Here is a 23,647-nt window from a genome sequence, read left to right on the forward strand (position 1 = left end):
TGAGAGAGGCTCAATGCACATTTTCCAATAATAGTGCAAATATTGTTACAATTACTGCTGACAGGTAATATAAGCTAATTTAGAGGGGCTGAATCAAAAAGTCATAGAAATACAATAATAAAATTCTATTTACTGCCTTATTGAATAAATGAGAAATTCCTTCTTGACTGTCCAGCAATTTGTGAAACGAATTGGTATGATGAATTTGGATATAACCCAGGTGGAATAGACATCACAAGGCCTTTTTTTTTGTTCCAGACTACACACTTTATTCTGAACGTACAGTTTATGAGGCCTGATGATTTTTTGTTTGTTTGTTTGTTTGTTTGTTTTTTTGGCGGTTAGGGAGTTTACTGCATTTCACCTGAATCAAGGGTTCTGGAATCTGAATCAGCCACACTTTAGAGCAGCTTATTTCAGATTTGCTAACATTCAGTAGGACCGCTCCATTTATTGAAAGCTCCAAACAGAAACTGCACATCATGCAGAAAATAAAATTTTATATTTCAATGTAAGAGAACTATTGTGGAATATATAATAAAGGCTCCTACCTTCTGTAATCCGCTAAACTCCTTTGCAAAATATGGCGTGACGATGTTGAAAACACAAATTTTTTACATGCCGTTCGCAGAAGTGTTTGAACATAAACAGCAAGAGTAAAACCTAATGCCCACAATCAACAGTCAGTCAGACTTTTTTCAAAAACATCCTGAAATGAAGGAGCGTTTCTTCCAATGGCTTGAAAATTTGAGCCTCCTTTTGCCAACATTTGCAGACAGTCCACCTGGCATCTTTATTGTTGGAGAAAAGCCACTGTGTAGTGCGAATGTGCTACTTGTGTGTAAAAAATCCAGGCAGTATCAGACGAAATCCTGTGTATTTCACATCCTTCGTCTCAAAAACAAAAACCAAAAAACAAACCCACTGTTACCTGGATCCGTTGCCATGGATATCATAGTGGATTTCTTTCAACAAATACAGTGTCATTGACTACTGCACAGGTAAATTCTGATGATGAATTTCAGATTGAATAAATTCATTTATAAAAATATACACAAGGTCATCCATCTCACTAATTTTCATTTGCCTAACATTTTAATTTTGACAGCTTCTTGAATTGATCACAACATTCAGCAGAGTAGTAACAGTGAACTAATCTACATTGCACAAAAATATAAATGCAACTCTTCAGTTTTGGTTCCCGTTTTTCATGAGCTGAACTGAAAGATCTAAAACTTTCTCTATGCACACAGAAGGCCTTTTTCTCTCAAATATTGTTCACAAATTGGTCTAAATCTGTGTCCGTGAGCTCTTCTCCTTTGCCGAGTTAATCCATTTCACAGGTGTGGCAGAACAAGATGCTGATTAGATTAGCAGGATTGCTGCACAGGTGTGCCACTCGTTTTGAGGGAGCATACAGTTGGCATGCTGACTGCAGGAATATCTACCAGAGCTGTTACTCATGAACTGAATGTGCGTTTGTCAACCATAAGCCATCTCCAAAGGTGTTTCAGATATATCAGTATTACATCCATCTGGCCTCACAACTGCAGACCAGGTGCCATCACACCCGTTCAGGATCTCCACATTCAACAGTCGGAAGCTCATCTGCAGCTCATCGTGGTCACCAACTCGAGTGGGCGAATGCTCACATTCGATGGCGTCTGTCTCTTTGGGGAGGTGTTCTCTTCACGGATGAATCCAGGTTTTCACTGTATGGAGCAGATGGCAGACAACATGTACGGCGCCGTGTGGGTGAGCGGTTTGCTGATATCAACGTTGTGAAAGGAGTTGTCCGTGATGGCAGTGGGGTTATTGTATGGGCGGGCGTATGTGATGGACGACAGGCACCAGGTGCATTTTATTGATGGCATTTTGAATGCGCAGAGGCACCGTGATGACATCCCAATGGCCCATTGCTGGGCCATTCATCAACGACCGTTAGCTCATGTTGCAGCATGATAATGCCCGGCCCCATGTCACGAGGATCTGTACACATTTACCGGAAGCTGAAAATATCCCAATTCTTGCATGGCAAGCATACTCACCGGAGATGTCGTCCACTGAGCATGTTTGGAATGCTCTGGATTGATGTATAGCACAGCGTGTTCCAGTTTTTGCCAGTATCCAGCAACTTTGTACACAAACTGTAGTGTTTGTAAGAAAGTCAGTGTTGCTGTCTCTTTTAGTCCGTGTAGAAACAGAAAGTCAAATGCGCACACTTTCAGTTCTGTGTAGACAATTTACGGTTGCAGATTAAGCTAACTTGATTAACTTTCACTTTGAATGAGGAAGCAGAAGAAACCCACAGAGACACAAGGAGATCATGCAAACTGAACACTTAAAGGCCTGGAGTTGAGAGCTACACACAGCTCCTGTACACGTTTATGGTCCTTCAGACACGGGTGATTATTTCTGCCAAAAAATAACTAAGCCAGGAGTCTATTTTCAGAGAATTATTGCCAAATCAGTTTTAAATTCTGTTGACACATTCACTCTGATTTTGCATGGCTGATAATCTCTTTGCTTTGCATTCCAACACATTTTTTAACGCCCTTTGTCCGCCTCTTACTTGATTTCCTTCTTTTTCAATGGTTCAAGGCACCACCATAATTGTGTGCTGCTTAGTTTAAAAGAGTGACTGTCCTGACAATCGAGGGCTTCAACACAAGATGCAATACAGACATTCCTCTGCGTCTCTCTACTTTCAGAACAGAGATACCTTGCTCCTTTTCAGCAGCCCCTGTGAGCTGCTACGAAACCTGCAAATTACTGTCTTTGAAATGACAGCCATCCGCTGAGGCGCATTGTCTTGGTTGAGCATCCAGTCAATATTTCATCCATTTGTTCTTCTGATTGACACTCTCCAGTGATGGACTCGCCAATAATGAGGTAGGCTGTCATAATCACTGCTCTTATTGCAGATGACCCCAGTGTGTTTCACTCTACCACTGAAATATAAGCGGCCTGCAGTTCAGACAACATAAGCACAAGCACACTGCAGGTTGAGCCTCATATTTTGGTTTAAAGTTCTTTATTTATGCCCCGGTCTCCCCCTTTGCCGCCCAGGTTGAAGTTCCTTTCTTTTAACACTGCGTGCGTCTTAATGTACTGAAACTTTGCAGTTCTGCCTATACCACATTTATTGATTGAACAGTTTCTCATTTCGACTCTGAAATGCGACTTTCTAATCAGTACATGGTCACACTGTTTCACCTTCACAGTATTTAATTTTCTGTCTGGAGATGATTAAGCACGGACAAGGTGCTTCATATTGAGTTTTCCCACCAGTGCGCGCAGTCGACCACTCCCGGCCAACTTTGCGGCACAAAACAATGGCCGCCACCCTAAAAGTTTCAATTAATCATCCTCAAAGGTTTCCATTACTCAAGGATTTTGTTAGATTGGTTAAATGTGTGACCAACTTTATATTCAAATCACATTTAGTGTGAAATGTGAGCTCTAATGGTCATTGAAATGACAAATTTCACAAAGCAAAGAAACCAATAGTGATAATACATCTTCTACGGTCTGTCAAATTCACATTAAAGCTGCTAAAATTAACTGCACCTCAGGAAGAGACCAAGAGCCGGGGAAATAAGCAGTCGATCTAAGCAAATCGCTACCTGCTACAATTTGATCCTGTAATGGAATAGGCATCGAACTAACGCAAATATTGTATTTTCATTGGGTTCATTAAAAATTCATAGCATTGAGCAGAGTCAGTTGAGGCCATGTGTTTTTCTGTTTCTGGCCACACGGGTCAGATTTATGGTGACAGACGGAGGCTTTGTGTGGTTAGGGAGTTGGCGGGTGACCCCAGAAGGAGCACCTGTCCAAAAGTGGACCTGCTGCTTGCTGTGTGATGCCTTTGGGTGGCTTTTGGCATTAACCCCACTGTCATGTCCCTCTCTCTCGCCACTACCCTCTAACCCCAGCCCTAAGACATACATAACCTGCCAGATCCACTCTGTCATCGCTGGATTAATTAAAATGCTACACAGCTAAGGCACTGGATCCCTTTGGGGCTGTGGTATATGCATGAATGACATGCACGTGTGTGCCTGCCCACACACACACGCTGAGTCTTCTCTGACATAGCGCCAGGTTGTTGTGTTGTGTGTCTCCTCAGGGGAGGCATAACAAAATGATCACCGCTTGTGATGGATGGACAGCTCTCACATCAGCGTGCCTTTTGTACATGTGTTGTCCTTTAATGCATTGGCTATATTTATAATGTGGGACATCACTTATGCACGTCTAAGTGAATTTGCCCCAAACTATGACCATCTGGCTCATGCTGATGATTTGCATTTGCATAGTTTTTTTTTTTCTCTCTCTCTTGCTGTGACAACCATGTTTTCAGAAGTCCCAAATTACCTTCTCTCATTGTTGCATTTAATTCATGCTCCTCTCACAAGGCACACTATTCATTTGAAGGGATTCAAATACATAGAGTAGAAAAGGGGGTTACTTATTTATCCCAGACCTCTGCGATGCCCTGGCAGAGAGACAATGGAGGTGAGGGATGCTGAATGAATTCTGTTGTCCCGTGCGCTTTCCCTGGCTATCACCATAATTTGATTAGTGACCTGGTAACTATGAATGTGTCGGTCCTCTTCATTCAAGTCCATCGGGGCTCCCGGGGCATGACTCCTTGCTACGGGGCTCGGCCCCTTTCCACCGCGACCCTGCCCTGGTGTCATGTGTGTACGCCGCTGAGTGACGGAGTGATTAATGACACAGCTCGTGGTGCCATTGAAAAGTTGTGGTGACTCGACACAAAAGCCATCACCCTTGTCACATTAGCACCAGTCTGGACACATTTGGATGCGTGCTGCAGGCAGACAGATGTATGTGCACGGAATGTATCTGCCTCCGAAAACGCAAACTAGTTTGTTTGTTTTCAATTAGGTTCTAGTGTTTTCCTGCGCATGTCCACTGCATCACATACAGTAGCGATCCTGTATAATCACATCATTTACTCAGCTTGCATTTCCTGGCAGCTTCTCATTTCATTAGTGTACTGTTTCCATCAATGTATGTCTTCTTTGTCAGTTGAGTCTCCTGCTAATAATAATCCGGCATAATTAGAGAATGAAGAATGGCCCTGCCAGCAATCCCAGCAGTGTTGTCTGAAAGTGGAAACTTTCCTCTTCTGCTTAAGTTTTTGTTTAAATGAAATGTCTGCACATTAAAGGAGATGAATAATTAGTAGCCTTAAAGCTTCTGGATATATTAAAGTTTTATCTCACTCCTGAAGAGCTTTAATTTGTGAGGCGCACACAATCTTTAGTTTATTAGGTGGTGAAGGGAAGAGTCTCACAAGTGGAAGAAAAGTAGATATCATTTAGTGCATGTGATTATTTTTCCCTGATAAAACAGCTGCTGAGCCGAGATCACCTACATATAAGGGATGTCTATTTTCCAAGCTTCCTCTGTGTTTCATATCCGCCTTCGACAGGAACAGCGGAGTGTGAATAAATAACTCCCATCGCAGGCTTCCTCATCTGCAGGATCGTGCTTTCACCACAGCTATCACCTTTAATAAGAATAGTTGTTAATGACATCTGCGGTTAGTGTGCAACCTTTAGCACTTCCGCCTGATTGCTGTAAGTCTTATTTTCACAGCTCTAAGAGCAGGTGGGATGTCTTTCAAAACATACTGGGGAATTTTTTTTTTAACTTGTGAACCTAACTCTGCATAACTGTCGTGAACTGCGAATCAGTAGCTGTAAAGGTTCAGATTTAAGTGTTAAAATGTTAAACAAACAAGCGTCAGCCGCTATCAGTCTAAATCTATCTTAAAGGAGAGTCCAACGTACGTTTTCTTTCTTTTTGTGTGGGGGCTGTAAGTATGATCAAAGATGATCAATGCACAGTAATCCTTTGCTTGTACCACAGTTTTTATGCAAATCTTATTTCTTGTAGGAAAGTTTTTGTGCAGATACAACTGAGAAACACTTTGATTGTGTTTACATACACCCAAGTAATGACATTTCTCTGAGGGGTCCGGCTACGTGGCTAATTATAACACATTCACGTCTCTGCTTGCTGTGAATTCAGATCAGCAGCCAGATGTTTTGTCTCCCTGACTTATGACAGAAGATAAGTTGTCTTGATTGTTTCAAGTTTTAATGCAACCACAATGCTGTATTTTTTTTTACATTTCCGATTAAAAAAAAAAAAAAAACTTCCAATAAAAACAGGTGAAAGGTTGAAAACCACCATAACTTTACTATAACTCTAGAAACTAAACAGTGATCACTGACAATGGCTGGATTTTCCATTGTTAGCATGAATAAATACTTTTTAATTTGAAGATAAGAGATGCTCTTGAACTCCCTTGAAGGAAGACATTTGCATGCACAAGAGCTGTTTGCTGCAGAACGATTTGATAATGACTACATTTAGCAAAGAAACTGAAGGCATGTTGATGGCATACTAAAATAACGTACAACATATCAGCTTCGTTATTGAATTGTTTATCATTTTTCTGCTAATGATGACATACTTCCATTAAAATACAGATAATCTTTTCCCTAGCTGAATGCTTTTTGTTTAATTTCAATCCATGATAAATATGTTTATTTTTTGAATTCGAACACTTGTTCTTTTAAACACAATTTTTCAGTAGTTAAAAGGAACAATGACTTTTTTTTCAGGCAGTAAAAATTAATTGTGGATGTCGTGATGATTTTCATCCACTCCTTAATCCTGTCCTGTACGAAGCATTTATGACTTCAATTAGTAAACTCAATTTCTGTTTTGCCCTGAAAACATTTCTTTATTGTCTTGTAACGATCCACTTGTGTTGACTCATTGGATCAGTCCTGAAACGTACATTTCACAGTTTTACTATACTGACTTTAATACCTTTAAACTGTTTGACTGAACAGCAGTAGGAATAATGAGATCAAATTAATGTCGGGATATCCTTTCTCTGGAGGAGAGCTTTCTCTCTGTTTCACTCTCGAAACACAGTTCAGTCACGAACATGGCGTGACATGAGGAGCGATGTGCCCTCTCACTCGTAAACCATCTTTTGGCAAAGTACAGTCACCAGCTGGGAGAAAGCACATTAAACAGCAGAGAAGAGTTTCGGTGTAGCTGTTAGGAAATCAGCATTAATTAGCCACAGCTCATATAACCTTCCTTCTGTGACGTTGGTCATTTAGCCGCTGAAAGCAAAGGTTAGTGCAGTCCATAAATGAGGAGCTCAGCGGTATTACCTGCATCTATTCAGCCTTGGTCATTTGTGATTTAAAAAAAAGAAAAAAGAAAATTAAATCTAAAACCGTTTAAATCAAGAAAGGATATTAATGTCAGGGCTGAAACTGTTGTCATCAAGAGCCAGTCTCAAAAGAAAATAATTATTACTGATTACACCTATAAGTGATTGACCATAGGTTTTATGAATAAATATTTAATTGCCTTGATTGCGTCTCTTTATGCGGGGTGTAACATTACGTTTTATGTGACCCACACTGTGCTGGACTGCGGGCAAACTGAAAGTGTTGACTCACCAGTTTCAGAGAGCTGGCGTTGTCGTTCTTCGATAACTGCAGTGAAATATCGCTCGCAACAAAAGGATGAGCGAACACGCCAAGAAACAAGTACAAACTTCGACAGCACCATTGCCAGATGTTAGTTTAAGCTGCGTGAGTATCATCATCGTGTCTATAGACACACACGCACAAACACACACACACACACTCACACACACACACACACACACACACACACACACACACGCACTCTGTTAACTCGAGCAGGTTTTAAGCAGTGGCAAGCTCAGGATTACAGTGGCTTACATCCTTTGACCCCCACCCCTCCACCCCCACCTCCCACAAGCCCCGAGCATCACTCAATTGAAACAGAGTCAGTGAACGACTATTCAAAAGCAGAAGAATTTCACCTCATCCTTCTTCTCCCATCTCTTGCCCCCCCTCCCCCACTTTCTCCCCCTTTTCAAATTCCTAAATTCCTCTCAATGAAAAATGAATCTCTCTTCTTTGGTATTTTGTGTAACAGACGGTCCCATTTTGCCCCCCCCCCCACTTCACTGGGGAGGAAATGAGTTGTGGGAGCAGATTCTTTTCACACAGAGATCTCAGTAATCGTGTGGCTGCGTGTCACCAGCACACCACAGTGACAGCAGCTTTTAATTAATCCCACAATCCACCACCCTGCCTTGCCCATTGGTGGCTTCTCCCCCCCCCCAAACTTTTCCATCTTAACTTTTTCTGTGTGTTTGGACCTCGCAGTGTCGGGGGGTGGCTTTCCTCTATCTCTCAGCCCAATGTGTAACTCATATCACTTTGCTACAATGCTTAGAGTGTGAGATAACTTGCTGTCTTTGTTCATGTGTTTTGACCTTTCAGTGTCAGCTCCTCCAACTCTCTGAAAGAGTTTGGCAACTGCGATTGAAACTATGTAACACCAACTCCACATGAAAGGATAGTTGTGCTTTCTTGTGCGCGGCCAACTCTGGGTCAGGGATGTTACCCTTTGCTGCACTGCAGTGATCTTACGTCTCGATGCTTGAGGACAGTGAAATAATGAGGCCTTGAAGTGTCTGGCGTCCTCTTTCTCGTGCCCTGATGAATTGTGACAAGTTGTATTTACTATCCTAAAAGCTGCTGACGCTGCTGAATTCGCCACCTCTTGGAGTAGTACCAAAACATTGCTACCCTTCAGCAAATGTCTGCAGCGGAGCTGTGGCTGAGGTATGGAGGGAGAGCGTCTGTCTAACTTCTCCGGAGAGATGAAATGAGCTTTTTGCCTGAAGGTCAGACTGTCAGAAGGGTTATGTCAGACCTGCTGAGGTAGAATTCTGCTCTGCTCTGCATCCCCAAAACATCTTAGGGGTACAGAGTTATGCGTTTGAACACAACCGTCGAAACCTCAGCCTGAGATTGATATAATTTATACTGGCCTTCTTGTTACATCAGTGTTATTTAGGAGACTTGGTTAAGGCTGTCCGGTTTGATGGGCAGTGTGGAACGTTTCCTGTCATTACGGATGAGCTGATTATGCTAGGTTGCTGCTTTTTCCTGCGTTTCTTCCCCTTAAAACTAAAGTGAGTAAGACAGCCGCAGAGGAATACTGCAGATACAGACCTTCTTTGGCTATTCAGTATGACTTGGCCGTAACGGCCATTAGGTGAGCAAAGTGGGCTAAACTTGCATGCGATTAGGCTGTCAACATCTGAAAATAATGAGCTGCAGACAGAGCCACATTGGCATGCAAATACTGTACTGACATTCAAAGCTGGCTTAACATAAATGAGGGAAGAGAATGGATCGAAGAGGAGCTCTGGCCTCCCACTGCAGAGCAGCAAACCTGCTGGGGGTAATGGACAAGTTGGACCCCTCAGAACCTTTAGGAATGAAATAATTATTCCCCTGCATCAGACTTTGTGGACAAATGAGACCGAGGGTCGATTAAGTTCTAAGGGGGAGGTGGTGTTGATCTCATAAAGGGCATCAGGAGATGTATGGCCTCTTACAAGATCATTTAAACCACTTAATGGAGGACAGGAATTAATGGCTGCCAAAGAGCAGAGTCAATTATATGGATATTTTCATAACATATTGTGTATAATTCATAGTGTGATGGCATCAACACCAATCAGGCCCAATGCTTCTGTTTTGGTTATAGCCTGTTTTAAATGAGATTATTGACTCTGCATTTCAGTGTACACAATACGTTGCTGTCTTCATTCTGTGATATAGAAGTGTTGTCACTGTCTCCCATCGTGGGGTGGCACAATCTTGATGGTAGCGCCTCTTGTTAATTTGTATTAATGTCAGATAATTTAGAGTTGCGATGGATATATGTGCCCGCTTTGTGCTCTCAGGCAAAAAATTGGATTCATTAAGAAGACGGAGGAGCTGGTTAAGTTTTTTGGCCTTGTGGTTTCAGGTCACTGAGTAATGTGAAGAGATGGAGAGGTGGAGAGGGGGCCTGGCCTGGAGGCTGGGGAGGGGTTCTGGTCATAGATGGGGAAAGGGAACAGCACCCCCACATAGGACCGCATCACTCACAGTGACACATCTCTTGCCGAACACACTGCTTTTCACCCCTCACTGCTGGAACAGATTGTGCTCATGACAAAAAAAAAAAAACAAAAAAAAAAACAACTTAAGTCACATGACAGTCAGAGGACGGCCAGAGGAGGAGAAGCGACACCTCCGGGTTACGTTTCCTGAGTACGTATCAATCAGTACGTGTGTCTGTCTGTGTTAATTAGATGCATGAACAATGTGCACTGGTTCACATGAAAGCACACATCATCAGAGCCACTGTAATATTCTTATTGCACACAGACAGGCTCACACATGCGTGCGTTCGCATGGGGTAGCACGAGCCTCTCACTGTCAAATGTAATTATGATTGAGTGATGGAAATGGCGAGAAAATCATAAACATCCTGATGCTTTGTTTCAACCTCCGTTTGTTTGTGGCTGTGTGTGCAGGAACAGTTGGGAGCTCTCTACAGACTGCGCATCACTTTCAGCACATTTTTCACACATTCATATTAGGATGAATGGAAATCAGTCGTATACACTGAGAATTAATGTGAATGAGTCGAGTGGTTGAAAACAAAACAGTTTTTTTTACTTCTTTATACCTTACAGGGACACCATGGAAATTTGTAGAGTTTTACATGAGGGCAGAGTGCCTGGGTGTCCCTGGGGTCTTGGTTTGGCTCCTGACTTTAGCTCTGCTCACCATTAGGAAGCCATTAAATTATGAGTCTGTTTGATGTGCAATCTGTGTTCAACTGGGATGTGAGGGAGAGGAAACCACAAGCTCTGCATTTTATTTTAGTTGAGAGTGTGCTTGTTTGTGGCACACTCCTCTCGGTGTTGATAAAACTGTACTTTAAAAAAAGAAAGTTTAACAGCCTTTTACTCGAAGTTTAACTTTTTAAAGGACCGTTTGAAATGCATATGCTTGTGTTTCACAAGACAAAAATCCTCTTAGTTGTCAATGACATATTTTAAATGTACCGAGACCTGTCTGTTTTTCTTGCGCTTGTGCATGAGCAGTATGCGTATTTATTAAGGTGTTCCAGCATAAGATCTCATTTAAAAAAAAATTAAATCAATCCATTCACAATATTCAAGGCAAATGAATCTATTAGCTAAATATTCAACCTATTAATTCTCCTGTCCATGCTTTTTAACATTTATGCAAAGAAAACCTTCTAATGAATGGTGAGGGAGGGTTTTTCAGCGCAGCTCCCACACGGTGTAAAGGTTTCCTTTAACAATCACTAGTGATTGGTCATGCTTTTGGGGCACTGATATGCATCAATTTTTCATCACTTGAGATCTCTGAACCAAAACTGACCTGACCCCCGTGACCTCTAATCACTCACGGGGTCACATGGTGTGTACTTTTTGATCCTGCTAATGGCGTTGATTGAGGAAAACCACTCTCGGCTACTGGCAATGGTGAGGTCATTCAGGGGTGCTTTGATATGAGCATCTATAGGAATGCAAATGTGACCTGCTCCCTGGCCATTACATTACAATAGAAATAACAGCAGCCTGGGGCAAACAGTGCAGCTGCCCCCATTAGTTTTAATCGTTGGGTTACATAAAAGACAAACATAATTAGGGCCTATGTGTGTCACGCTGGAGACAAATGTGTCGGATAGAGTGTGTTGTTTAGAGACTACTCTGACCTCTGTGGGAACTTGAAAGTGATTAAAGTATTGTTTAAAGGGCCACTTGGGTCAGGAGTCATGAGTGATAAGTGAGGGCACACAGCAGTTTGGTTCATCAATTTTGTCTCATACTTGGGTCAACCAAAACACACAATGCAGCTTTGTTTCCTATATTATTTTCGGTGAAAGTCACAACAATGGCATGCCCTTTTTTCCCATTTAGCCAAACTGTAATTTATCACACAGGTGAGTGAATGTGTGAGATTAGCTCGAGCTTTAACGCGAGCATCATTCTTCAGTCACTGCACACCCATGTGAGTAAGTTACGCAGTCCACGAAGCCACCTATAAAACACCAAAGATTGCTTCATAAATAACTTGCAGTGATTCATTAATAGACCAAATGCGAATTGTTTCTGGCTCAAAATCAACACAGGTCTGCCTTAATTTTTCAGCTTTTGCATTTTCACCAAACCAGTGATAGAAATTACTCGAAATGCTGTTTGTAGTTTTGTGAAATCACAATACATTATTTCACTTCTTTAATGTGGATTTTGGCCGCAGTCTCCAAGTGATTAGTGCATATTTAGGGAGGGTTACGGTGTTACCGTATGGTACTTAAGGTTTGTAGCCCTTGTGCTGCTTTTAGTAACTCCCTTTGCTCTAATTAAAGCTTTCATAGGGTTAGTGTGTGTGTGTCGGCATATGCATGCGGATATGACTTTTTTTAATGTGCACACTGGCTACACATGTTTTTACCTTTAAGAATAGTCAATGCCCCAAACTGGAAAGTACAATCTGAAACATATTAACTTTACATTAGCTTTAACAACAGTGCCTACTTTGGTTGCATTTATAAAATGAAGCAATATAGCATTTTAATGATTTTGATATGTACCTTTTCATGGGCCCTCTGTAGGGAGAGCTGCAACCTTGTCATTAAGTGTGCTGCCTAGAGCCCAGGGCAGTGTGTGTGTGTGTGTGTGTGTGTGTGTGTGTGTGTGTGTGTGTGTGTGTGTGTGTGTGTGTGTGTGTGTGTGTGTGTGTGTGTGTACTCTGTCCTCTGCAGAGACGGGTATCCTCAGCAGGGTCTGCCCCTACCACCCTCCATATGGTCTCTCATTATTAGTTTTGTGTTACTCTGGTGCCTGGGAGGTTCATCAAGCCCTAGAGTCCAATGTCTCCACAGCCCCATTTATACTCTATGATTTTTCTCTATCTGGCCAATCGGATAAGTCACACATGACTTCACCACACGAAAGAACAATAGCAGCCTTAAGCAGATGTTACTCCATACACTGCCCGTTGAATGGAAAAAAGGGCTCCAGGAACAGAGTCTGTGTTACTGTTAATAGTTCACTGTGTCTTGGAAAAGGAGACAGTGGTCTTAAGGCTATGACGGTAAGCCTCAAAGTTAACCTATTTCTTTCAACTCCATTTTTAGATTATGTGCCTTGTTAATAATTTGACGTATTAATGAATTAAACTAGTTCAATGATGCCTTTCTTATACTTTATAGCAGAGTTTTTTTGAGCACCCAAAAACAAAATAAATTGAGCAATCACACCAATGCGTGGCGAAAGTGTATTTGAAAAACACCAACATGACTTGAAGAGCAAACTAGTGCACTCCAGGCAAGAAAGAGCAATGTTATTTTTTGTCCACTTTTATTCTGTAATATGACCAATATTTTTCATATTCAAGTGTGTATGAAAAAAAGTCACTGGTTTCTTAAAAAGCTAAATACAATAAGCATTGGATCAAGGCACATACAAGACTGGCCAAAGGGCATACAATGCACTTTGGTTTTCAATTGTAAAGAACAGTTAACTTCAAATTGTGGCAACATAAAAGTGTGTTCATTTGGAAAATAATACAAAATAATACTCATAACAAGGAGTTGCCGACACTGTGGTTATTCTACCGAAAGCCAACATGTTTTGTCTTTTTGGCCTGGTGACTAGAATGACGTATGGTACATGGTACTAAAGAATGCCGCCATTGTCATGTGGCCATTGTTGGCTTGTACAAATAAGAGATAGTGGGGGGTCCTCTGTGTCAGCCTGTCCGCTTGTTTTTAAGGAGCAAAGAGCTCCTTAAGGTCGGTGTGCTTTATCTGCCCTGTGCTGTGGCCTACAATCCTGTGAGAAACATTGGAACCCTGCTCGGGTTGCTTTGCTGTGTTTCGTCTTCTTGCAAACAAAACAAAATAACACACTGAACAAAGCAGCGATAAAAAGCACGGCACCTCATCTTTAGTTAATCGTACTCCACACCAGGTGAATACTAGAGTGAGTGTCTTGGTCCGTTTTGTGTGGGAGACGGCTACTGACTGCACATTCCTCTCGAGGGCAACATGCCTGCTTTGTGAATTTAAGTGATCAGCTGTGCCTTAGTTTATGTCATTTTTTTGCCTTTTTGTTTTTTTCTGACAGCCACAAAGTTAAAAGAATGACCTGTGCTTATACTACAAGGTTTTCTAAAGTCTGATTGTTCAACACAGCAATGAAAACCCACTTTCACAGTTGACAAGTCATCATATCTTAGTAGAACACAGAGTTTCTTTTGTTGGTCAATAATCTTAAGCAAAAGAAATACAGTACAAATTACTACAAATCCCTAAAATATAGAATTGCAGTTAGTTACAATACCCACTGATGGTTCAGTGACGGGCTGCAACCGGAACGTTCGCCATCTTCATAAAATGTCCTTAAATATAAATTATATGGCAAATGTACAGAACATTGCTTCTTTAGTCTTATAGATCCAGTGTTTTGTAAAAGTCTTGCCACTCTGTTGAAGTCACACACTCATCATGAATGTCCATGTGCAATATCATGAATGGGAATGGTCTGAATCTGGTATTCCACTGTCTCTGTAGCTCCTGTTATTAAGGTTGTTTTCACTGTGTGGACTTTTGTATAAACTCAGGCCATTGGGTGGGAAAATTGTGTGTATCACAAACTCCTCCTTGGACACAGGCAGATGGTTTATAGGTATCATTTGAAAAGAAGTCTCTCGTATTTCCAGGATGGAGTTGTCCTTTTTAGTGCCAGCCTCAGCATAGTCATCCTTTCTCCGACGACCTTTGTTATAGGTGCAGTTCCTCGAAAAAAGCGAACCATTCCTGTGCACATACCAACACACCAGTGCCAGCATGATTATTGCCAAAAGAGCCACAGCCCCTCCGATGATAGCAGCCAAAGGCAGGCTGGAATTTTTGTAAGGCTCTTTTTCTTGCTCTCGGTTTAAAGTTGTAGTCGGGTTGTAAGATTTGTGAGAACCAGTTTCCGTCTCGATGCAAACAGGGGTCTCGTCTGACAGGTAAATGTTGCTGGTTTCCATGGGAACCATGCATATTCTATAGGACGAGTCCGGCTCCAGCGCAGTGAGGAGATACTCCGTCCTCTCCCCCTGCACAATGGTCTCAGTGATGGAGCCAAAGGCAGGGCTGTGTCCCAGCTTTAGCCAGCTGAGGCGCAGGGCAGTCATAGGTTGTGACACTCTCCATGATATGTGTATTGTATCTGCACTACTGGACTTCACACTGATAGTGATGATCTTTCTGCCTGAAGAGGTGGTGGTGCTGTGGTAATTCTTACTTATGTCAGGCCCTTTCACTACAGGTCTTTTAGTCACAAACAAGGGCCACTGAGGCTGTGATGGGTGTAAAGTGTTGGAGACTGTGCTTGTCTCATACGTAGGGATGAGCTCCGAATCTGTGCAGTCAAACATATCCGTAGTTAGGTCCTTTATAGCCATTCCTTTGACCTTGTCAGGACCCTGGCACATGAAGCCACGGACATTTACCTTGGATGGCAGCGACCGCAACCAGTCACGCACCCATTTCATCCTGCAGGTACATTGCCAGGGGTTGTTGCGTAGCAGGAGCTGAGTGAGATTGTCCAGATCTTCAAACACACCTTGTGGAAGGCTGCTCAGGTTGTTACCAGATAGGTCCAGACGATACAGCTGCCTAAGGAAAGCAAAAGCCCCAGGTGGCACCCGATTAATGTGATTATCTTGTAGCTGCAGCTTTTCCAAACTGGTACCCGGCAAGTTGGCTGGTGGTGATGTCAGGGAGTTCCTCACTAGTGAGAGCTCAGTCAGATTGATTAGGTTGATGAAAGCCATCTCCCCAATCCCACGGTTGTTCAGCAGGTTACCATCCAGGATTAGCCGCTTCAGGTTAATGAGATCTTGCAGCGATTGCTCTGAGATAGAGGAGATGCGGTTGTCATCAAAGCGGAGCTCCTCAATGCTCATGGGCAGGCCTGAAGGAATTGTACTTAGGTGGTTTCTGGAGAGAAAAAGGAGTCTGAGGTGATTACTGTCCCTGAAGGCCCCCTCCTCGATACTGACTGCTGATACAGAGTTATCATCCAGGTGCAGTTCCTCGATGTAGGGAATTTGGGCTAAAGAGGAATGGGTAATCATCCGAACGTTGTTCTCCTGAAGGTGGAGCTCTTTTAGCCCAAGAGGAAGGTTAGTTGGGAACTCATCCAGGTTGTTGCAGTACAGGTAGATCTTCTCCACATGTGTGAGCCTCCGCAGCTCTGTGGGAATGCCCGAACTCTTAATGCGATTGTTTTGCAGAAAGAGCACCGTGGCATCCAGGGGCATGCCAGTGGGGATGGAAGTCAGGCCACGGTCGTTACAATAGATGAATGTCCCATCGCAGCGGCAGGCTGAGGGGCATGAAGCGGAGGTCACCAGGGGGTTAGCAAGACCCAGCAGCAGCCCGATCCTGATGAGGAAGAGGATGAAGGTCTTGCATTGGCGCACCATCTTGAAAGGTGTGTTGCCTGGCAGTCTTATCCCTCGAGAGCCCCTGGGAAGAAGACATAAGTGTACATTTAATGCACAAAGCCTTTAAATGGGAGCCAAATTCCTGTTCTGATAATGGCCACGTGTTTAAAAGGTTGCCTGCAGCACTTTGTAAATTGGGTAACTGCTGAAAAATCAGGATGAATGCCTCCTCTCACATTGAAACAAACTGAACTTAAGGATTACCAACTATGACACTGCATGATTTTTTTTAAATTTATTTTTTGCTAGTATTTGCTTCAGAACAAGCTTTTTATATTTTTTTCTTATAACATTAAACTAATCCTAAAAATTTTAGATCAAATACTGTCTTGCCTTCTCTTCGATACAAAATGTTCCACCTCTCCAGCGCTGAATTAAAAAGTCTGTGCCTTGACTTTCTGGCCTGTGAAATGTAATACATTCCCTGGTTGTTTTACACATTTCTCAAACTCAAGGCAGTCTTTCATCACTGCTGACCACGAGAGTGAACAAAGTCTGGCTTTGTCGACGAACTGTTGTGAAACCAACATAACTTAAATCCTTTTACAACATTACAGATGTCTTTTTGCATTTAAATGGTGGGCTCAATTACTTTTGTCATGATAGAGAAAAACATGTACTCTTTCTCTCTAAAGGGAGGATGTATAGCACATTGAGATCCAAGAAGAGATGTGATCTAAAAAGAGATGTTTTTTTAGATCACAAAAACAATCAGTGTTCTTATACAGGACAATTTTTTTGTTGTTGCTTTTTTGTAACTGTCAGATCGTAAAGTGCTCGTAATTTTCCAAAATAAGACGTTATTTTCATAATTCATAATAAAACAACAGCCACAAAATTAGCAAAACAAAGGAAGCAGAAGGTGTCTGTCTCTTTAATGTTTTCCTTTTTCTTTTCATCAGCGGTGCGTAGTTCCATTTTAATTAGCCTAATACTGAATTATTGCTTTAATTATGCATTCCTGCCGTGACCTGTCCTCCTGTGCGTCTCATTAGAAAATGGTGGTCAGGTCAGTCAAGTGGAAACAGACAAAGCCATCTGTATTTGTCATACCTGATTTATACGATGTGGTAAATCCTTTTCCAGGCACCTAATATCCAATCAAGGTTTCTTCTTGAATTCGTCCTTATCCTCTCTGAAAGGGAAAGTTTGTCCAGGGGGATTCGTGTGATATCCTGACCTGGTCAGTGTTTGCTGAGCCGATCCTTGTTTGGACGATGACCTCCTCTGTGTTGTCAGAGGCTCATGCTTTCAATGCCTTTACCATGGCAGATAAGCCTGGACAAAAAACATCCCCTCTCATTGACAAAGCATGCACTCTCAGGTAATATTAAAAATCCTAATGGCTGATGCAGTTTTCAACCTCAACAGCCATAACAGCAAATGAGATTTTTTGGGTGTTGTATAATGATCCGTGAGTTGGCCGGGGTGAGATTTAGCAGAGGCTCCTTTCTGCAATCAAACCCGGCAGGCATGATGAGTTGACACAAAGCTGGTCTGAGCCATGCCAATCCCCTCTGCCACAGGCTCAATCCAGGCCTGTTCACTTGTGTACTCCGAGTCTTCAGGTAACCCAGAATCCTCTGCTCCCTTGTTGAGCCTGTATATACATTAATCCAGGGCTCTGGTCCCTTTTCCTAAAGCAGATAACCAATGTTCTCCCCCTCTAAGGAGTGAAAAAAGGGCAAGTTGCTTATCCCTCCAGAGCCCAGTCGCTCTCATGCATCTGCAGCGTGCGTCATGCTGTGGCCTCCTCACACTTGGGACGGGGACTCTGAAAAAAACCAAAGAACAAAACATTTAGTAATGATAATGACAGTATGATAATTAATCCTGCTGCTACATTGTCAGCTGATGTTTTCTTATTACAATTCATGTATGCATTTAAAAAAAAAAAGGCATTTTAAAATGCCACCTTCAGTGAGCTAGGAGCACATCTAATTGCATTTACCAGAATGTTTGATGCTCATTTCTGATTGGGGTAGATTACAGATTTAAATATAGCCGCTCTTCTGTGTGATGATTTGGCTGTTTGACCTTTTACAGCATTGTTACTCCAAGAGGCTACATTTCTTTTCTATGGTGATACAAGAAAGAATGTCAGCGCCTACAAAAGACAACAGTGATGTAGACCCTCAACTCAACGAACTCAACAATGGCTGAGGGTGGAGCTCCTGCGCACTCCTCCGTCCAGTTCAGTGCGTAACTGAGCTTGTGGCGTTTTACATGAGAACTAGTCCTGTGATTTTTCCCCCCCCAAAAAATAAGAAAAGGCTTGTCTGGATTCTGCACATGAGAGGAAACTCTGGTCCATTCAGAGCACAATGAATTACTGGCATTGTTAGGAAAAAAAAAAAGCTCTCGTGAGAAATGAAGCCCATTTGAATTTTGCATGAAGGAGAGGATGGCCCTTACATTCATCGCTGTCACTCCCAGCTCCTCTCTGTGACCCCTCACCCCCGCCCCATCCTCTCTTCACCTTCTATGAATGCTGTTTCTGTTAGTAAAAATAGAATTTCCTCTGCCAAGGAAAATGTTATGTTTCCTCTCACAACACAATGGCTTTGCGCCCATGTCACAGTCAATGTGACCTGTTGGCTGCCACTGTGTGCTGTAAAACATGTAAAGGTAAATTAGGAACAAGAGGCCCAGCCATTTAACAGTTGTAACCCATGACAAGGGGAAGATTAGGGAATGAGAGCCTTGTAACTCGATTACAACTCCTGAGATGCTGTATCATAATAACACAGCCTCCCCCTTCCTTCTGTTCATCTAAACACGGGCTCTCAGTTCAGTATGACATTAGTCGTAGATTAGAGTCTTGGGGGGGAAAAAACAGCAGATGTGACCTCTTCTAAGTTGTAGAATAGAAGAGTCCGACAGGAGGGGGGGAAAAATAGATGAAATTTGGTAATGGATTTTTACAAAATGGCGGGGTGATGGAGGGATATGTGCTGTCTGTCTCTTGGAATGAACTTTTAATGCAGCACTTAGCCAAGCTATTTCAATTTTAAATAGCCCCTTTTCAAATAAAAGTTCTCCGTCTTCTGAATATTGTTAAGTATAGAGACTTGATTCGAATCCTTAAAATCTTAGCCTAACATAAAAGACAGAAATCACTGCAGCATTTGGGACTAATCAAGAGAACCCAGGAGGGCCCAGCAGCACTCGTGGTGAGAGACTTTGAGGGCTCTGAAACACTGAATGCCCTCATATAGGATATGACACGTTTTCATTCATTTCCCTTTCTACTGCTACTATAAATCTGTTGCCTAAAATTTGACTTGATGTCCAGCCACAGGGTCGGGGGACACGATTATTCATGTAATAACAAACAGCGGCAGCATCTGTCACAGGCCTCTGGGTGTTCAGGTATGCTGTGTTATCGACCAGAAGTCCGCTTTGAGCATTGCACATTGTACTTTCCAAGAAGCATAGCTGAGCCCCGATTCTTCACTGTTTTTCCCCCCTTTTTCTTTTCCACGCTCATCGGATTTCAGGAGAGTGGCCCCTCTCTATTGTTCATTACGAGACAAGCATGTGGACCGTGTAGGCTCACGGAGCGGGGCTGAGGCTCGAACAAGTTCTGTGATGTAAAAATCCCTTCCTTTCTAACACTCTCAACATAGTCATTTATGTTTATTAATAATTACACTCATGCAAATGTGTGCTTGTACATGCTACTCTCTCGTGCATTTTTTTTTTTGTGTGTGTGTGTGTTTTTTTAACAGCAATGAATGCTGACTTAAACATTTTTAGTGATGGATGTCTTTTTCCATCGTCCTAATGGGCTCCTCAGGCAGGACAGGGGGATTTCTGTAGCAGTCAAAGTGGATTCTGCTTCATTTAATCTGAACTGGCAAAGTTAAATTGAGCATCCTGGTAAAATTGTGTGTGTGTGTACAGCTAGTTACTTTTCAGTGGCGAGCGTAGGAGGCTCGCACAAAGCCGGACACTGATAGCCATTGTGAGCCGAACACGCATAAATGCACATTAGTGTGCAATAACAGAGCCCAAGACTTTGTGCCCTCTAGTCATACTCTCCACAAGAAAGGCTTTAGAAAGAAACGGAAATAGAAACAATTTCATGCCTGTCAAAAGTATTGCAGATTATAATGACTTTTTAGTCCAGTAAAATACAGAATAATATTACACGGGCTTCATTTAGGGTGGAAAGAGCTGTAGAAGTTGTAATGGCTTACTGTTACATTATTCATGAGCCCTAAAATTAATTTTGAACCACAGTAGAGCTCTCCTTTGGGAAATCAGTGTTGTTGGTATCTGCTGTTGATTATCCGTAATATAATTTCGATTTATGATTGATTGCACATAATATAGTTTTTCGAGGTTTTCGTTTTGTCGAGATTTCAGGTCTCAAATATGAGCCTGCCACTCCAATTGTCGAGTTGATGGGTTTGTGGCAAACAATCAAACTGGAATAATGAATTGTTGATGGTTGAGGCTCAGCAAAATAGTGGTTAAATGTTCCATTATTTCCGGCACTTAACAGATGAGTTTTTTGCTCCTGTTTTAGTGAGCCGTGAACCCTCGTGCCCTCCATTGATTAACATTTCAGCCCGATATATGTCCAGACACCTGGCAGCGGCCTACTGTGCTGCCGGGACACAATGGAACATTCATGGTCACATCTGAATTCACAGGGACACGGGACACGTCTGAGCCAAAGAGGGAAAATGGGCAAAAAAAATCCCTGGCAGTTCGGCGGGTTTGGTATGTGCCCTCCTGGTGCTGTCTTTAGGCGGGCTGAACAGATGATACTTTTGCTGGCCCATTAAGACGAACACACAGAGGCCTGCGACAGACGGGGGTCTCTCTTTTGTAGCAAGCCTGAAAGGAGAGATCTGTAGCAGCTGCAATTGTTTTTTCCCCACATGGGGGTGGTAGGCACTGCAAGATGAAATGTGAGCGTGTGAGTGAGTGTCTGCATGTGACAAGCAAACAGCAAAACATGAAATACTCATGTTAGGCTGCAGGAGCCCATCTCAGCACAGGCCAGACACCTTCCCAACATGCAGGGATTTGTTGCTGTGCCTACTGGACTCTCTCTGCAGGTTATTTCCTGAACTTTTTCTCGGGTGTTTAAGCTTTGCACCCACGTACATGCTTTCCCTTTAAGCAACCAATATAAAATGATTTGTCTTTTACAGCTTGAGATGGATGGTAAAAGACACGGGTTAGTGGCTAAATAAATGATGAAAGGAGGCGAATTAGGCCTCCTCAGAGGACAGGGCTGAATCTGAAATATTTTCTAGTAGAGGACATGGCAGTCTTATTACTTTTTTCCCTGATAAATACATTATTTCAGCTCTAAATTTTCTGGCTGGAGCATATTCCATCTGAAGTGACCTGGTTAGTTGTTAATCTGCAGTGTGAATTCCCTCTGAACGCAATTGACTGGGGACTGTTTGCCTCAGGCCGTTATCAGTGAAGACGATTGGGTGTCTCCTCATGCCTCCCATGTTTAACAGGCAATTTATTTTTTTTATTGCCTCTCAAACACAGTGAGGAACAATGAACTGCTTGACAATTTCGAGTGAAGTTTGCCTCTCCTGTGCTGATGATATGATGGAATCCAGGGTGCAGTCTGTCATTGTTTAAAGCCTGGATGACCTTATATGAAGATTAAAAAAAGGCGTTAAATTGGATTAACAGCCGTCTATAGCCTTGGCGTTGCCATTAAGTTGTTCAGTTTATTGCATTGCTCCGATGGGATAAATACGAGTTTGTGTGTGGAGAGAGAGGAAGCCAACGTTCATTCGCACCACAGAGTGACATTAAAGAGTGAGAAATCTGCTGACAAGCGGCCACATGAGCTCACCCTATCCCCTTACTGTAAATGCGCCTTTTATTTCTGGTACGCTTATTAATACGGCAGTCATAACAGAGCTGCGAGCGCGCGGAGAAAGCCAGCTGTTCGAGGCATTGTCGATGTAGCGTTACAGTTTGCCGCGTGCGCCTAATGGGGCGACGATCGCGTGGTGCGTATTTCAACTCAAATGGGTTTAATTCGGTGCCGTTTCCACGGCTCCTTAAAGGGGGTTCTCACTATAAGCTGGTGGAAAGCTGGAGGAGGAAGAGGAGGAGGAGGAGGAGGAGGAGGAGGAGGAAGGTCTGTAAAGCCTCCAGTTGCTCTGTAAATTCTAGTGCAGTTTTGGAGTAAAGCAGCAGGAGAGTTTTCTCCGAGCCGCGCACCGGGGCGTCTGCTCGAGCTGCGGCAACCGAGGCGCCGCGCACCGCCGTGCAGCCCGGCCAAGTTTTGCATATTCACGACGAGAGGATGTCACGCAGTTCAACCGACATCAGAAGCTGAAATAGGATGTTTTGTTTTGTTTTTACGTGTTCTCTCCCAGATTGCAGCTGACGTGCTGTAAAAGCAGAGCACTGAGTGTGTGGGGAGAGATCTGCGCGTGTGACACGCAGACCCGGTGCGCTAAGAGGGACGCAGCAAGTTGCAGGCACGAGAGGGACTTAAGATGTAGAGATGAATCATTTGTTAGATTTTTTTCAATCCGATCAGTACGATGTTTTCTCTTATGTAGGAAGATAGTTTAGTGATTTGAAGAAAAAAGTGCACTCAGTTATGATATCCTTGTCACTTTGAGATCCCAGAAAAATCTAAAATCATTCTCCTGAGCCTAGTATTAAAAAAATAATAATTAAAAAAATGTGGGAAAGAGGGCAACTAATTAGATACGAGCAACTCCCGAGGATTCCGCATTACTTCAGTTCCCTTCAGCCAGAAAGAAGATCCAGAGAAAAGAAAAGGATGCATTCCCAACAGGACTGTACCAGCAGAGAAAACGCACTTACCTCTATAACCAAACAAAAATATGGAAAGTAACAGGTATCCTCATAAATAATGATTCGCAACAAGGAAAAAAAAAAAAAGAGATAATAATCCAATCCAGGCTATGAAGATTTAAATTCAGATCCCCCCAAAAAAATGCTCCTCACAATCACAAGGCTATGTGGAGTTTATCTGTAGCAGCACTGCTCTGTTTACTGGTCCTTCCTCACACACACATACACACAATCTGTAGGCTGTGCGAGGACATAGGTGCACGGGTAGATCTCAATACAAATGTGGAGTTGTGTTTGCCTCTAGCTTTGCTTCAATAGAGCACTGATGTCATCTGGAG

At 42.7% G+C, this 23,647-nt stretch overlaps 2 protein-coding genes across 4 annotated transcripts in view; one reads left to right on the forward strand and one right to left on the reverse strand.

Moving 5' to 3' along the window:
* Positions 1 to 23,647, forward strand: part of macrod2 (mono-ADP ribosylhydrolase 2) — a 410,420-nt gene that overhangs the window by 63,468 nt on the left and 323,305 nt on the right. The window lies entirely within an intron of this gene.
* On the reverse strand, positions 14,108 to 23,574 carry flrt3 (fibronectin leucine rich transmembrane 3). The gene is made up of 3 exons (XM_030105904.1): positions 23,319 to 23,574; positions 17,541 to 18,261; positions 14,108 to 16,509 (listed from the first exon to the last, which is right to left on the reverse strand). Exon 3 carries the CDS (start codon positions 16,464 to 16,466, stop codon positions 14,514 to 14,516), a length of 1,953 nt encoding a protein of 650 aa, XP_029961764.1. The 5' UTR covers positions 16,467 to 16,509; positions 17,541 to 18,261; positions 23,319 to 23,574; the 3' UTR covers positions 14,108 to 14,513.

This window comes from Salarias fasciatus, chromosome 13 (assembly GCF_902148845.1).
Source record: "Salarias fasciatus chromosome 13, fSalaFa1.1, whole genome shotgun sequence".
Taxonomy (NCBI): domain Eukaryota; kingdom Metazoa; phylum Chordata; class Actinopteri; order Blenniiformes; family Blenniidae; genus Salarias; species Salarias fasciatus.